General features: G+C 44.4%; 2 protein-coding genes across 3 annotated transcripts in view; one reads left to right on the forward strand and one right to left on the reverse strand.

Annotated features, from left to right (window-relative positions):
• The first annotated feature begins 6 nt into the window (after positions 1 to 6).
• Positions 7 to 3,906, forward strand: BBLN (bublin coiled coil protein). Its single transcript, XM_042479008.1, is given in 3 exon segments — positions 7 to 181; positions 1,690 to 1,787; positions 1,790 to 3,906. Coding segments are annotated over 3 exon segments (285 nt in total). The 5' UTR covers positions 7 to 96; the 3' UTR covers positions 1,892 to 3,906.
• A 565-nt stretch (positions 3,907 to 4,471) lies between these two features.
• CIZ1 (CDKN1A interacting zinc finger protein 1) overlaps positions 4,472 to 13,981 on the reverse strand; it is a 10,587-nt gene continuing 1,077 nt past the window's right edge. The window contains exons 2-15 of one of the 2 annotated variants that reach the window (XM_042479004.1): positions 13,324 to 13,439; positions 11,779 to 11,948; positions 11,005 to 11,161; positions 10,556 to 10,610; positions 10,135 to 10,214; positions 9,651 to 9,730; positions 9,150 to 9,332; positions 8,621 to 8,751; positions 8,421 to 8,505; positions 8,061 to 8,174; positions 7,267 to 7,440; positions 6,785 to 6,854; positions 5,598 to 5,719; positions 4,472 to 5,142 (exon numbers count right to left, since the gene is read on the reverse strand). In XM_042479004.1, coding sequence (XP_042334938.1) covers positions 4,618 to 5,142; positions 5,598 to 5,719; positions 6,785 to 6,854; positions 7,267 to 7,440; positions 8,061 to 8,174; positions 8,421 to 8,505; positions 8,621 to 8,751; positions 9,150 to 9,332; positions 9,651 to 9,730; positions 10,135 to 10,214; positions 10,556 to 10,610; positions 11,005 to 11,161; positions 11,779 to 11,948; positions 13,324 to 13,439 — 2,062 coding nt within the window. In that variant the 3' untranslated portion in view covers positions 4,472 to 4,617. The remainder of the gene's footprint in view (positions 5,143 to 5,597; positions 5,720 to 6,784; positions 6,855 to 7,266; positions 7,441 to 8,060; positions 8,175 to 8,420; positions 8,506 to 8,620; positions 8,752 to 9,149; positions 9,333 to 9,650; positions 9,731 to 10,134; positions 10,215 to 10,555; positions 10,611 to 11,004; positions 11,162 to 11,778; positions 11,949 to 13,323; positions 13,440 to 13,981) is intronic. The other variant, XM_042479005.1, reaches the window with a different exon arrangement.

A 13,981-nucleotide genomic window follows, 5' to 3' on the forward strand; every position in this document is an offset into this window, starting at 1 on the left:
CGGGGAAAGGGGCGGGGCTTTGGCTTTGCAACCTTGTCTCAACGTTCCATCCGGGGCGGGGCTTCGCTGCCACCAAGGAGACTCTGGAGCGGGATCATGTCGGGCCCAAATGGGGATCCGCACCTGAGCTTGGTCCAGGAGGATCAGGAGGAAGAGGAAGACGGGGGCTTTGGAGAAGCAGGTAAGATATAGATACAGAGACAGAGACTTTGGATTTCTATTCATTCCAGGCTTTTCCCTTCCATTTTTCCAAGAAATCCATCCATCCATCTATCCATTCATTCATTTATTCATTCATTCCTTTGGAGATGGTTTTTGCTCCTTTTATTGCCCCCCCCCCCTTTTATAAATAAGGCTTTCTGCAAACCTGGCTTTGGAGCCTTGAGTTCCTAGTTCATTCTGCCCATCAAGGGGCAGGGACTGCAACCCCCATCATCCTCAGGTTTAATGTGCTGCCATGCCCATCATCCCCAGAGACGAGGGTCCTCTCTCTCAGGGTGACCAGGTGCCCTCCTCCTAAATGCAAAGGAGGACCTCATAATGTAGGGCCTGCAAGACCAAAATGGAGTCCTTGACCTTCCCTGTCAGGGCCACACAAACCAACTACAATTCCCAGCATCTCCCTAGCACTGAACCAAGGCAAGTTAAAGCAGTCTTAAACTGGATTATTTCCATATAAATACAAATGCATGCTTCTTAACGGTCCTTAATGGAAGACATTTTTGAGATCCCTCCTGGACAGAAGGCTGGAATGGAGGACATGTCCTGGGAATGGAGGACATTTGGTCACCTTGTTCTCTGCAGCCTTGCTTTGAAGCCCCCCATTCATCTCAGAGGCTTCACTTCCCACCTGCCAACAATCCTGCCTTGAACTGTACCTCCTAAAACGACAAATTCCTGCAATCAATAACTATTCTTTGGTATCAGGATTATTTTTGTATGTCTTCAAGTCGTTCCCAACTTCTGGCAGCCCTAAGCTGACCCTATAACAGGGGTTTCTTGGGTCCAGATTTGTTCAGAGATTTGCCATGGCCTTCCCTTGAGGCTGAGAGAGTGTGACTAGCCCTTCGTCGGCAAGTAAAACTTTTTTACGCCAGCAGACTTTCAGCAGATAATGCGCCATAGCCAGGGGGTTCTTTTAGCCTGTTTCAGTTGCATATCGTAAGGGGATTTTAAATTTTTATATTGTGAATTTTATGACTTTTTAATGTGGTTTTATATACACTTGTCCCTCCACATTTGCTAGGGTCAGGGGCACAAGACCCCCGTGAATATGGAAAAAACACTTATAACACCTCTCTAGGACTCTCTAGGTCCTCCGGTGCAACTCTGTGGTCAACGTCCAACAGACACTGACCATAGAAACTGCGCTGGAGGAGCTACAAAGGCCTAGTAGAGTATTCTCTCTAGGAATCTCTAGGTTGTTCAGTGCAACTTTTAGTTCAAGTTGACCATAGAATTGCACTGGAGGACCTAGATATTCCTAGAGAGAACATATTAATCAAATCTGCAAATATCAAAGCCGCACATATGGAGGGATGAGTATATAGTCACATTATTTTTATCTGTAAGCCACCTCAGGTCCCTTCGGGGAGGAAGGCAGGGTATAAATGACAATAATAATAATAATAATAATAATAATAATAATAATAGCCCAAGGTTACCCCAGGTTTCCTTTCTCTCAAGCAGAATATGCTGCCATCAACTCCATGCTGGACCAGATCAACTCCTGCCTGGACCACTTGGAGGAGAAGAATGACCACTTGCACGCCCGGCTCAAAGAACTACAGTACTCGAATCGAACCGCCAGACAAGGCTGGAGTTTCAGCAGCAGCTGAGCGAAGGTCAAGACCAAGAGGCTGACGTCCAGAGACCTGCGAGGGACACTTAAATGTCCAGCTTCCCCTTGCGACACAAACCCAAGCGTAGGTGATAGGACGACCCCTTCGCCTTTGGCTCAGTGTTAAAACTATCCGAATAGAAAAGGCGTTCTTGGGTCCGGTTTGGCGTTTCGACCCCTCTCTTCCCCTCTTCCCTCTATGATTATGGCTGCTATGTTGTGATGCTTGTAAAGGGATCCAGGGTCGCTTGTATCTAGCTTGTAAGGAATAAGGTAAGGGTGGGAATAAAATAGCTTTAAGTGAATTCATGAGTTTAGCTTGCATGGCAAGGGTTGTGTTGCAGTGTCTTGCCAGGGGAAAAGAAGTGACTTCAGAAAAATGGACTTACTTTTCAGCCTTGACCATTGTTTTTCTTTTTGCCTAGCTAGCTGCAGTTGTGTAATCTGCAAAGCAGCAATCCTATGGAGCTGCTTCTCTGGGGAGTAAGCCCCACTAAGTTCAGTGGTGTGTCTTCTGAGTAGACATTTATAGGATCGCACTTGAAATTCTGCCTCTGATACACCCCTTATATGTGAAAAAACAAAGCAGTTGTTGAAATAAAGTAGTTTGAAAAGCGTATCCAGAGGCAAAAAGGAGTCGCTAGACAAGGCCCAATCCAGCTGGTTTCCATTCTAGGCAGAGCTGTCACTGTCAGCTTCCTCATTCTCCTCCCATGACCCATTTTTTTGACTTCCATAAAATGCCCGGCTTCTTACATAACGGTGAACCAAGGTTGCACAACAATCTTTGATCTGTATCTAAATGCAAGTCTGCAACATATCAGCCGGAGCATCTTGATAAAAGTCAAATCTATCCATTTTTTCTCTGGGGAGAAATTCAGTATTGCATCGATGTTACGCAAGGACAGCCCAGGCTTTAATCCCTGCAATTTCCACCCCTAAATAAGTGTGAAATGGAAGTGGAGACGGGGAATTGATTCATTTCAGAGACTAGAACATCAAAGTTGATATTGATCCCCCGGAAAAGATAGCCTTTCGTTGCATTTTGAACAATCTTTTGAAGCTGGCCTGTCTGAATTTCTAATCACAAGTGGCTCTTCTCCAGAAAACATGATTTAGATGCGAGATCTGGAGTGGCTCTTTAAGATTATGGTGGGTAACTTCTGAGGCATTTTTTGCCCCTTCCTCATATCTTGGGCTGCACTTTTCCTCTGATGTCCCCTCGGTGCAAAAAGAATAAATTCTCCCTAACAGCAAATCATTTGCAACTGGAAGTGACTAAGTATGTTCGCATGGCAAATTGTTCCCCCCACTTTCCAGAGGATGCTGAGGGGGTTTAAAGCTTAGTCCACCGCTTGTGTGAATTGAAAGCAGAGCACATGCAGTGTATTTGGGACAGGAAAGGGCTGGAGTTGAATGTGGTCCAGGGCTGAACTGTGGCCTTAAGAAATCAAGCACTAAGTTGCCGTTCAGTCAACTGCATCCGAACACTTCTGTTCTCTTTTGTAATCACCCTGGAAGACTCAAAATCAGGACCTCAAGATGTTAAGATCTCAATACTATCCGCATAAAGCAACATCCTCTATTCTCAGGGACAGTGGAAGTTGTAGTTCAACACTTGAAGGCTGCATGTTCCCCAGTCTTGTTCCAAAGGTCCCAGCACTGGGCCTCTGCCGATCTTCTGCAGTAGGAAAGTAACTCCAGAGTAAAGGTGGTTAGGAAGTAAAAGGCAAGGACACCATTTTTAGCTGTCCAAAGTTGTACCTACTGAAACTCTAAATGGAGTAAGGTACGTTTACTTGTGTAACCTTGAGAATCAGCTACAGATTAGTTCTGTTTTCATAGCTCATGGGTCCTCTCGTCACATCTGTTGGCCCCATATTTACTTGCACACTTTTAGAGAATGATTGTGTGAAGAACTGTTTTCACTCCTGTTTGGTCATTCCTTGTGGCAGCTCTGTTTTCATACCAAAAAGTGGTTGGGTCAAGACACTCTGGCCAGAGCCCCCTGTCCATGGTTTTTTGTGTTTTATACATTAAAAAAAGTTTCCAACCTTGTAAAAGGACTTTGCAGATTTCTTTTTAGTCTCCTGTTTGAGCTCAGATGCTTCTCTATACTTTAATATATTCTCAAAGTTTCTTAAAAAGTGACTTTTAAAAACTAAAGAGGCAATGAAGGGGAAAGAATCTGGGTGTAGGAAGGTTGTGTAAGAATGGGACCATTTTAAAAGGGTTTCCATTTTTAATGGGAGTTGCTAAAACCTCTTTCTTTTGTTCAACAATCAGATATGGTTAGCATTGTGTTAATGACTTAAGAAGGCATATGTCCAACTTCCAACTGTGCACTTTGTATTAGGCATGGTTGCATTTGTGCCTTGGGCTACACGTTTCCACACTTGTTGCTTCAATTCAGCTGGACAACATAGCCATTCATAAGGGATGAATGGCACAAAGTAATGTGTAAATCTGCATATGGAGATCCATGCTATCCAACCCCAATTCAGAATCTTGGCCCACAGTTTAAATGAGTAAGAACCAGAATGCTCAAAACTAGAGCAATCTCAGCCAGAGGATGTGAAAACTATCCCACAAGCGGTGTGATCTTTTATCATGCACAAGAAAACGGCTCACTTGTTTTTCCCAATTTTAATTTAACAAAAAAACTGCAGTAAAACTAGAGCAATCCTTTTTCCTTCCTGTAAAAGTAGAAGACAGGGGCAGGGGTGGGTGGGTAGTGGAGAGAAATCTAAAGAGAAAACACACCTACAAAAGTCATCTTATCTGGCCCTACGTCTAGCAGAGCGCCTGACAGCGGAGGCAGTACTGGCCAGGGAGGACAACTCTATTTCTTGTTCTTGGTCTTGGTCTTGAACCTCTGGGCCATCATTGGCTTCAAAATCCATTTCATCTCCCGAGACTGTGTCCACAGACACCTCTGGCGGAGTTTCACCGCAGTGCTCCATTTTCTGTCTGCAGAGTCCTAGTACATCCCCCTTTGCTGGGATGGAGATCTCACTAGCGGCCAAGAGCCTGTTTCTCATGTCATCTCCCCTTCCTATGGCCAGGGTGCTGCGTACATCATCCGTTTCTGAGGAGGTGCTCTGTGCTGCAAAGGCAAGCTCCTCTCTTGGAGACCCACAACTTTTTTCTTGGACCGTAGCTTCCTTTATTGTACTGGCTGCTTCAGTTTTATCTACCATTTTAGCAGCAACAGCTGTTTGTCCATCATGCGGCTCCTGCCGAGAACGCAAAGGGGACTCCACAACTAAGGTTGTGGCTTGGAGCCGTGTGGCTTTGTATCTCTGTAAAGACCAAGGGGAAGAAATAAGTAAGGGTTACTAATGGTTTTGCTGCGGAAAGACACAAATGCCAACACCACCAGAGGCCTGATGGCCACCAGGTCAAAACATGGTTGCTCCCTAAATCTTTTGAGGCCTGACGGGGTTTTTACACGAACACTTGTGTGTAAACGGCTCGATATCATTTAACAGGGTTTAATCTGTCCTGAATTGTTTTAAGATGTTTTTAAAATCATTGTTGTTTGAAATTGGTTGGGTTGGCTTTGCTATACACACAGGGAAAGATCAGCACAAGAAAAGAGCTGACACCAGACAGGAAGCGTAGCATGGAACAATGCGCCAGGGACGGAAGCTCCGCTGAAGTCATCCCTTTGGAGGAAGAGGAGCTGGGGGCAAGGGATTAGGGGAGAGCAGAGAGTCAGCAGGGGACACGCAGAAGCGAGGCAGAAGACTCTGACCTGAAGGTTCTCAAAATGCATCAGGGACTTGCAGTGCGCGAGCCGACCGGCAGAGTCGCTATGATAGAATTTGTGACACAACCTGCAGAGGAAGCCTGCCACGGGGACCAGAAAATCCGGGCCTGTGAAACGAGGGAGGGGATTAAGGGGAGTCATAGATCACATTGAATGGAGCCAAAAGGATTAAAAGGAAACAAAAACATAAAGGCAGGGGAGAAAAAAACAAATGTTACATGAAATATATATCATGCAGAAAAAGAAAGAGGATGTTATTCTGAAAGGAAAGTGCTTTTTTAAGATTTTTGTTAACAACGAGGAAAGTGTTAAAAAGAGACAATTGCTTTCTTGAACTGGTTGCTCATAATCCAGCAAACATCAGGTGGCAATTTAGCAGACAAAGCAAATGAAAATACCAAGTGATGAACAGTCATTTCAAAGATGAGGCAGTATGCAAACCTGCTGAAAATATATGTTGCAGTGAAATGGAAGACAACTTTGGCAGGAAACAGGAGCGAGAGAGAGAACGAGAGAGAAAAAACAGACATGACATGACTCGATTCTCATCCGCCTTGGGACAGAGAAGGGTAGGATGGTGTAAGGAATAGAACAGTGATGGAAAAGATCTCCTATGATGTTCTTGGGAGCATCAAAGACAAGTGTCACTTTTGCTCTCTACTGTGGGTTTGAGGGCCTGTTTTGTTTTGTTAAACTCATGTTTTGAGAAAACACAGGAAGAGGAAAATGTTGTGTGTGGAAGAACACACAACAGAAGGCATCTGGCAGGACTTGTTCTCATGTACTGGAAACTGCTGGACACTCATACTGGGTGTCCAAGCCTGGCTCCCTGGCAAAATGTGTGGAAGCGGGCTGTGACTGGGAAGGGAAAAACACCCTGCATATGTTCAGGGGGTCACCCTATTATTATGTGGGTTTGAGAGCTAATCATGGTATTAAGTACAAAGCCCCTCTTGAGTTTGAACAGTATCACTGTTAATCCCATCCTCCTGCTTTCTATGTTGTATTGTAAGGTATACCCTAAATATAGAGACTGTATGGAGGTAATGTATTTGAAAACAACAATAGCCACTAGCCATCCATAAGGCTTTCCTCCAAAGGCATCATCAACTTAAAGACACACAAAAAGAACTCGTGGTAGATCAGACAAACATCTCTACGTTTTTACTTACCATAGACAGTATCTGCACAATATTTCTCATTGCCATCAATGTCTACCAGTGACATTTCATTCAGACCAACCTGTACAAGAACCAAAAAAACAGAAGAGAGAGCAAGAATAAGTTGACTTCCAAATTTCACCCTGATGTAGGGATGCTGAAATGCTAAGACACAAGAAAGTACAGTCCATGAGACAACTGTTGTTCAGGTGTGCTCCCCAGCCCTCATTTTATTTCTACAGCATAGTAAAATCAGCACTTAGAAAAGATGTTATTTTTGGACTATCTATCTATAGTAATAAAAGGAATTATAGTCCAAAATTAGCAATTTTTCCAGCTCTGGCTGAAACTGCTACTCTGTAATAAACAAAAGAGTAAATGTAATGCCCACCAGAACACAGCCTGATATTGCAAGCACAGCAAGTTTTAAACAGCTTAAGCACAGCAGGCAGACCCTCACAATCCCCAATAACGTTATCCTCCCAAACACAAACCTGTCTTAGATGCTCTTCGTTCTTCAGCTGCTCCAACTCAGAGTCTTCCCCCTCACCAGATGCTTCCTCCTCCTCTTCTTCCTCTTCCTCTTCTTCAAAACAGCCCACTGCATCGACTGTTATAAGTTCCTCAGAGTCCTCTGGCCCACCTTGTTCCTTCTCTCCCAGCCTCACCTGGACAGACACAGAGAAAGACTGGTGAGAGATGGAGAAAAACATGGTAAGCCTGTTTGGATGCTACAACTGGACAGCTGGGCATGTGGCTTTTACATATGTATCTTTGCAGCACAACAGCCAGTGTAATGATTGAGGAGTCAGACTGTGGCTCAGAGGTTCAAGTCCCCACTTGGCAACTGTGGGCCACTAACACTCACTCTTTCTCTTCTTCCCGCATCTATCTAATCGACTTTGTAAGATTGTTGTGAGAATAAAAGTAAGGAGGAGGAGAGATACACATGCTACCTCATGGTTACTGGAGAAAAGGTGAGCTATATAACCATCAAGAAAACATTGAACTTGGAAAGTCATGCATTTCACCATTAAACAAATGGCAGAGACCATTTGCACATTATATCTGAACAGATCACCTGTACTTGAAAAACCATTTCTCTCCCCAACCTATGCAGCCATTATTCTGGCCTGACATAAAGGGAGTTCCTGATGTTTCCAAGACATAATATAACACTGGACACATGCAAAGACAATTTATCTTCTGAAGATCTGCAAAGAATATTCTCTGTGGCCCATCACTGCCACCACTGCCACCATCTTCTTTGGAGCACAGTTCTCATTACCTCTTTGGCCTTCTGTTTATGCTCCAAGGATTTCATGTGCTCCACAAACTTCCGTGGGGTCTTAAAGTGGCGGCTGCATACAGTGCATAGCGGGCGAAGAGAGCGTTTGGCAAGCTGTCAGGGGAGAGAAATTAGAAAAGACAGCAGGAGAGATTGTGGTCAAGACAAGACTTCATGTATGTTGGCACAACACTGTTTTAGCTAAAACAATCTCTGGCTAGGCTGTTTGGGAATGATGGGAGTCATAGCACAATGCATCTGATAAGAACCAGGAGGTAGAGGAAAGCAGCATTATCTTCCCCATGCAACCCTATCTCAACCCTCTCTAAAAAATAAGAAACAGTTACTGTAGAAGGTTACCTTATGGTCCTGAGTCCGACGATGTTTGATCAGATCACCTATGAAGTTTGTCTGACAGGTGTTGCACCATCGCTGTTGATTGTCCCTGGAAAGACAAAAGGATCTCAGTGAAGAACACTAGAACTACAGGAACGCTTCTACATTCATGATTTCGTCATGCCTTGATAGCCTGGTTGCAGAGTTTTACAGCTTGCACATACCCATCTTTCTCAACCAGAGGCCTCTGCTCCTTCACCATGGGCAGCAAGGAGACAAAGCAGACATTGCTCATGTGCTGGATGTCTTGGAGCCGCTGCTGGTGCTGAACGCCGGCCATGTGAGCTTGGAAATTCTGGCACAGAGAGAGCAGCAGTTAGCTTTTCAGGCTGGAAAATCCCTTCACTTCAGATGGACTGCTTGGAAGGTTAAGAGAGTCTATATTTTATGTACCAAAGGACTGCTTAGGATCCAGAGACTGGAAAAGGGCAAAAGGCATTTCCCTAAATGCTTTTTCTGCAGTCTGTCAAGTCCTTGCAACATGCTAAAGCCAAAGATACGTGCCACCTAATTTTATTTGCTTTACCTCAACAATACGAACATCTATAACTCACCTTTGTTTTTCTTTTACTGAAGACCTGAAGACAATCAGCCTTCTGTCTCCCCATGCTAGTTCATAGCCTCCTTCCCTGGATTCCTCTAGGCATCAACATTGTCCCAATATTCCCATGTGCCAACCTGGGGTCTCATTACCTGTTGGTTACAGCAGTCAGTCTTGCAGATGTAGCAGTAGAATTTCAAGACAGACTCAGGGCTGGTCTCAGCTGGGACTGTTTCAGAGGTCCAGTGAGACGGCTTCAGGGCTGTGGTGCTGATCGCCCGGCTCTCGCTGCTCTGCTGAATTGTCACTTTCAAGGAACCAGCAGAACTCACCACCTCAGAAAAGAAAAGAAGAAGAAGCAAAGATTCATTTCAGAGTGCTTACCCTCAAGAATTTCTATCAGTAGTCAAACTCCCATCCACCAGGAGTTGTTTTGAACTCAAGCCACACTTCCTGACAAGGAGCTGGTGTACTGCACATCCAGAAGGATTGAAAGGGTATCTATTAAAGGCTCATCCTTTTGGATGAACATGGAAAAAGCAAGTGTCTTTCTCCATGTTGCTGTTTTGGCATGTCTTCCTCTAAGGATTCTAAACAAAGCAACAGAAGAGTATGTCTCCTTTTCATTTTGTCAGTAGAACCTATTCACTCACCTCTGAAGTCTTCAGCTCCTCCAGAAAGTTCTTCCCCTCTGAAGCATCTGCAGCTAAATCGGCACTCATGTTGTCTGCCTCTATGAAACATACACAATTCCTGTATATATACAACCATCTTCTAAATCACTACCAAACAGCCTTCACTAGGATTAGGGTGAGGCTTGATGGGATTTTGCCATCTTGTTCCTGAGCATGCCAATATACAAAACTTTGCAACCTTCAACACAGATTCTGTAAGAACGTGAAAGAAGAAGGCAGGTACCAGGTAGGCTAGAGAATATGGGTAATGCTTTGGTTGTCAAATGACATAGCAAATTAAAACAAATCATTCTGCATTATCAAATACAAATACCATCAATTATAAGTTGCCAAAGTCATCTTACAGTGATACAGTATCTGACTGTATTTCGTTCTTTAAAAACAAACAATTTTATAAGAGCCCTCACCCTAATATTTTTTATCTGTGCTATAAGGTTTTTACCTTCCAGGTGAAACTCTGTGTTGGAATCTTCCACTTGTGAAAGGCACACTGTTTCCTCAGAGACTGATTCTTCAGCATTGCTAGGCAGCAGGTGGGCAAGAGGAGAAAGAGAATCATCATTGCAATATGTTGTTGGGTAGGAAAGTGAGCAACATTTGGATGTAACCAGTTGTGCACATCTACAGAAGCTTGGATGCCATGTCCAGGGAAAAGGAATCACAGAACTGGAGAGCAGGAAGGGATCCCAAGGAGCATCCGATCTAACCCACTACCAATGGAGGAATCCCCAGGGAGATCTGTCTGCTACTGTTTGCAACATTGCAGCATTGTCTCAGGACTTGGAAGATTCTTGGTCTATCAGGGCAGTTATCCCATTATTTTAGACACAGTTTCTGTCAAGTATTATTGTTCTTATTATTACCTTTTTAGTCGTTTGGTGGCTGGCTCATCATCTGGGGAGGATTCTACTAGAGCCTCTGTAGGTCCAGAAAAGGAAATTATTGTTGCAGAATGACCAACTATATTCCAGACCAGCATCCCCCAACCTAGTGTTCCCTCCAGGTATTGCCAAACTACAATTCCTATTATCCCTGACCAGTGGTGGTCAAGGGGTTGCATGTCAGGTGTGTGGTGAATCCACTCTGGGGGTGGTTTCCCCTAGTGCTAAACCCACTCTGCACATTAAGTTCAGCACCAGGGATAGCTCCTCTAGTGAGAAACAACACCAAGGGATGGTTCAGTTCACCCCCAACATGGAATCCACTGGTTTCAAGTGCCCCTGACCACTGGCCATGCTGGTTGGAGCTGGTGGAGGGTACCACATCAGGGAAAGGATGCTCTAACACAGTGAGAGCTCAGGCAGTGACCTACCTGAAGACTGAGAACAAGTCTGACCTAAAGGCTGTTTGGAATCCGCTTTAAGATCAGACACCTCTAGATCGGGCCCCGTCTCATCCGTGCCTTGGCTTTGAGGGCATGAGGATGAAGAGTCTGCCTCCCGCTTCCTCTCAGGAATCCTTGGGAAGTCCTACAGACAAGTGTACAAAGAAGAGAACATCCCAGCATTTCCATGGCAGAACCTGAAGCCAAAGGGCTGGCATATGAGGCCCTACACTAGGTTCCCTCGCCTTTGTAAGTCAGTTGGTTGCTATCTGGGGCTATGTTTTCTCTGCTGGTGCACCTTTGTTGTCAAACATCTTCTGTACAAAAAAAGGCCCCCTAATCTGGTGTGTATTTCTGTGTTTAAACTTGCTTTTTAACTCGATAGCATTTCAGAGCTATAATCTATTCAACTGTGTTTTAGCATCATAATTTTCTGTCTTCATCTATGCCTTTTTATCTGTACATGCTCTTAATCCTATTGTAATCTGCATTGAATCCCATTCTTGGAGGAAGGCCAGCTATAAATCAAATAAAAAATAAAGGAACTGCCTAGTGCATCTTTTAACATCTTTCAGGTATCAGCTAAAAAACCAAAGCTTTTAAATTTATGGATCTTTTAAACCCTCTGGTGCTACTACTTTTTGACTACATGGCAATCCTAATAGGACAGTGTGAATGTGGGTCACCACAACTGAAGGATGATGATGAATATAAAAGGTATCAGCATGGTTTTGCAAGAAATATTAGAGGCCACAAACTCACCTTGCGAAAAGTCCGATTCTGCCACTGAAATGGCAGACCTGGGAAAGCCAAGCGAGCAGGTTTTAAGGAGACCCCAACAGGAGGGGGACCCAAAAGGGAATGCCTTGTTGCCTGAGGAAAGAACTGCTGCAACACAGGGGCGGTCGCCATGTTAAAACCTCTCAAGTTACCTACAGAAGCCAGAGAAAAGGGGGGAAGAATGAGACACAGCATAAGTACCAGCCAGCTTGAAGGGACAAAAGTCTGAAATAAATTGTCACGGCCTAACTGTGAATTGGACCCAGGGAAGGCAACATGTATCCATGTTCTCCAATTCTCTCGATGTGCAGAGTTGCCAGAGAGAAAACTAGAAATGGCTCCTGGACCTGTAATGGTTGTATAGAAGAGGGGATTTCAGCAATACATTTCTAACCCAGAATGATCTATTACGATGCTCTGCTTGTCTTACAGCACTTCTCAAACCCTGCTTGCCATTTTTATACATGCACACACTTTGACCAAATGGTTTCAAGGCTGTCCCGCAACAAAATCAATTTTTAATAGCCTCCCTTGCCTGATACAGACACAGATCTCTGAACGTTAGGTCAGGGCACTGTCCACTGTGAAAGGTAGGAGGGCAGCTAGGCAGGCTGGAAGATGCACTACAGATAAAGATGCAAAGATGGCATCCATCTTAGACGGAGCCTAGGAAGCTGATGAAGTCTGAGGTCAGAGTATGGAAACATTATATTTTAGACTGCAGTTCCAAGAATCCCTCAGCCACTAGGACCACTGTTCACAGCTCTCAGGGATTCTGGGAGTTTTGTTCAAAAAGGTAACTTTCCCAAGCGCTAACTGCGGTGTCTCAGGAAATTGTATGTCTATTTTAGATAGAGAAGGGGGAAAGTACAGATCCATGCTTCACTAGTTTCCACAGCTGAAACTGCAGATTAAGCCACCTGCTGAATTATTCACTCACACAGTTTCTCAGATACCAAGGTACCAGGGCATCAAATATTCTGAAATCCAAACCTCGCAGGTGACTAGGACTCTTCAGGGAACGGTCAGTTCCTTGGGCCATTCTTTATTACAGAGGTAACATGATTATCAATTGCGTAACACTGGGACAACCAAGCCCTCCCAAAAAGAGAAGTGTTACTGTCCAAAAGGCTCTGGGAGGATACATAACAACAAATGCACCGAAGGCAAATCATGCCCTCTTATTTATATGAAATGTATTATACAATATATCAACATATATATTGATGTGTGTCTGTATAGGTATACTTCAGTTAATGCACTTAATGCACTGAGCCCAAGATCCACATGTTTCTCTCCCTTGAGAAATCTCAGGTGTAATTTTCTTCTTTCTCCTTTGACAATGTAATACAACAGGGTTTTTAAAACGCCATTTTAAATATTGTTTGAAGCTGCCTTGTAAATACCAGTGACGAACTTTCCAAGGATCCCAGCATGCAGCGATCGGCCTCTCCAGCCTCAAGCAGTTTCAGTTCTGATTCCAATATAAAGGAGGGGAAGAGTACAAAAGCAATAGATGAACAGTACCTTGCATCTGCTGGATGAGCAGAGCCCGCTGTATCAAGGGATTGGCGCTGAGAAGCGACGCTTGGCCAGTAGCCCGCATATTGAGCATCTGCTGTTGCTGGGATGGGGTCACACCTCTAAGGAAAAGGCGGAGAACACAAGGATCAGACCACAAGGAAACCTTTGGCCCAGGACAGAAAGAAAAACACTCTCTGGGCAACATCACTGCCATTGCCATTGCCATCCTCTGAGGCTGAAAGAGTGCGATTTGCCCAAAGTCACCCAGTGGGTATACATGACTGAGCTGGGATTCGAACCCTGGTCTCCAGAATCCTAGTCCAATGCTCAGACCATTATGTCGCCGGCAGGTTTGCCTCAGCCATATTGTCCAGCCTGAATCAACAATAATAAGTCAAAACATGCATGAGATTCACCGAATCAATGAAACCCACACAAAGGCTGACTTACTGAGTTACCATTGATTTAATAGGGCTACTCTACTTAGGTTTCACAATAGGATTCAGTAGGATATACTCTACTTGGGAGAGACAGTGCAATCTAGTGGTCTGACAGTTTTAGCATCCTTACTCTCCCCAAAAAAGTCACTCCCCCCAAAAAAAAAGATGTGCAATAAAGTGACCCATCCTCAGGACTTTACATCAAGCGGAAGTGGTTGAGA

This window comes from Sceloporus undulatus, chromosome 7 (assembly GCF_019175285.1).
Source record: "Sceloporus undulatus isolate JIND9_A2432 ecotype Alabama chromosome 7, SceUnd_v1.1, whole genome shotgun sequence".
Taxonomy (NCBI): Eukaryota; Metazoa; Chordata; class Lepidosauria; order Squamata; family Phrynosomatidae; genus Sceloporus; species Sceloporus undulatus.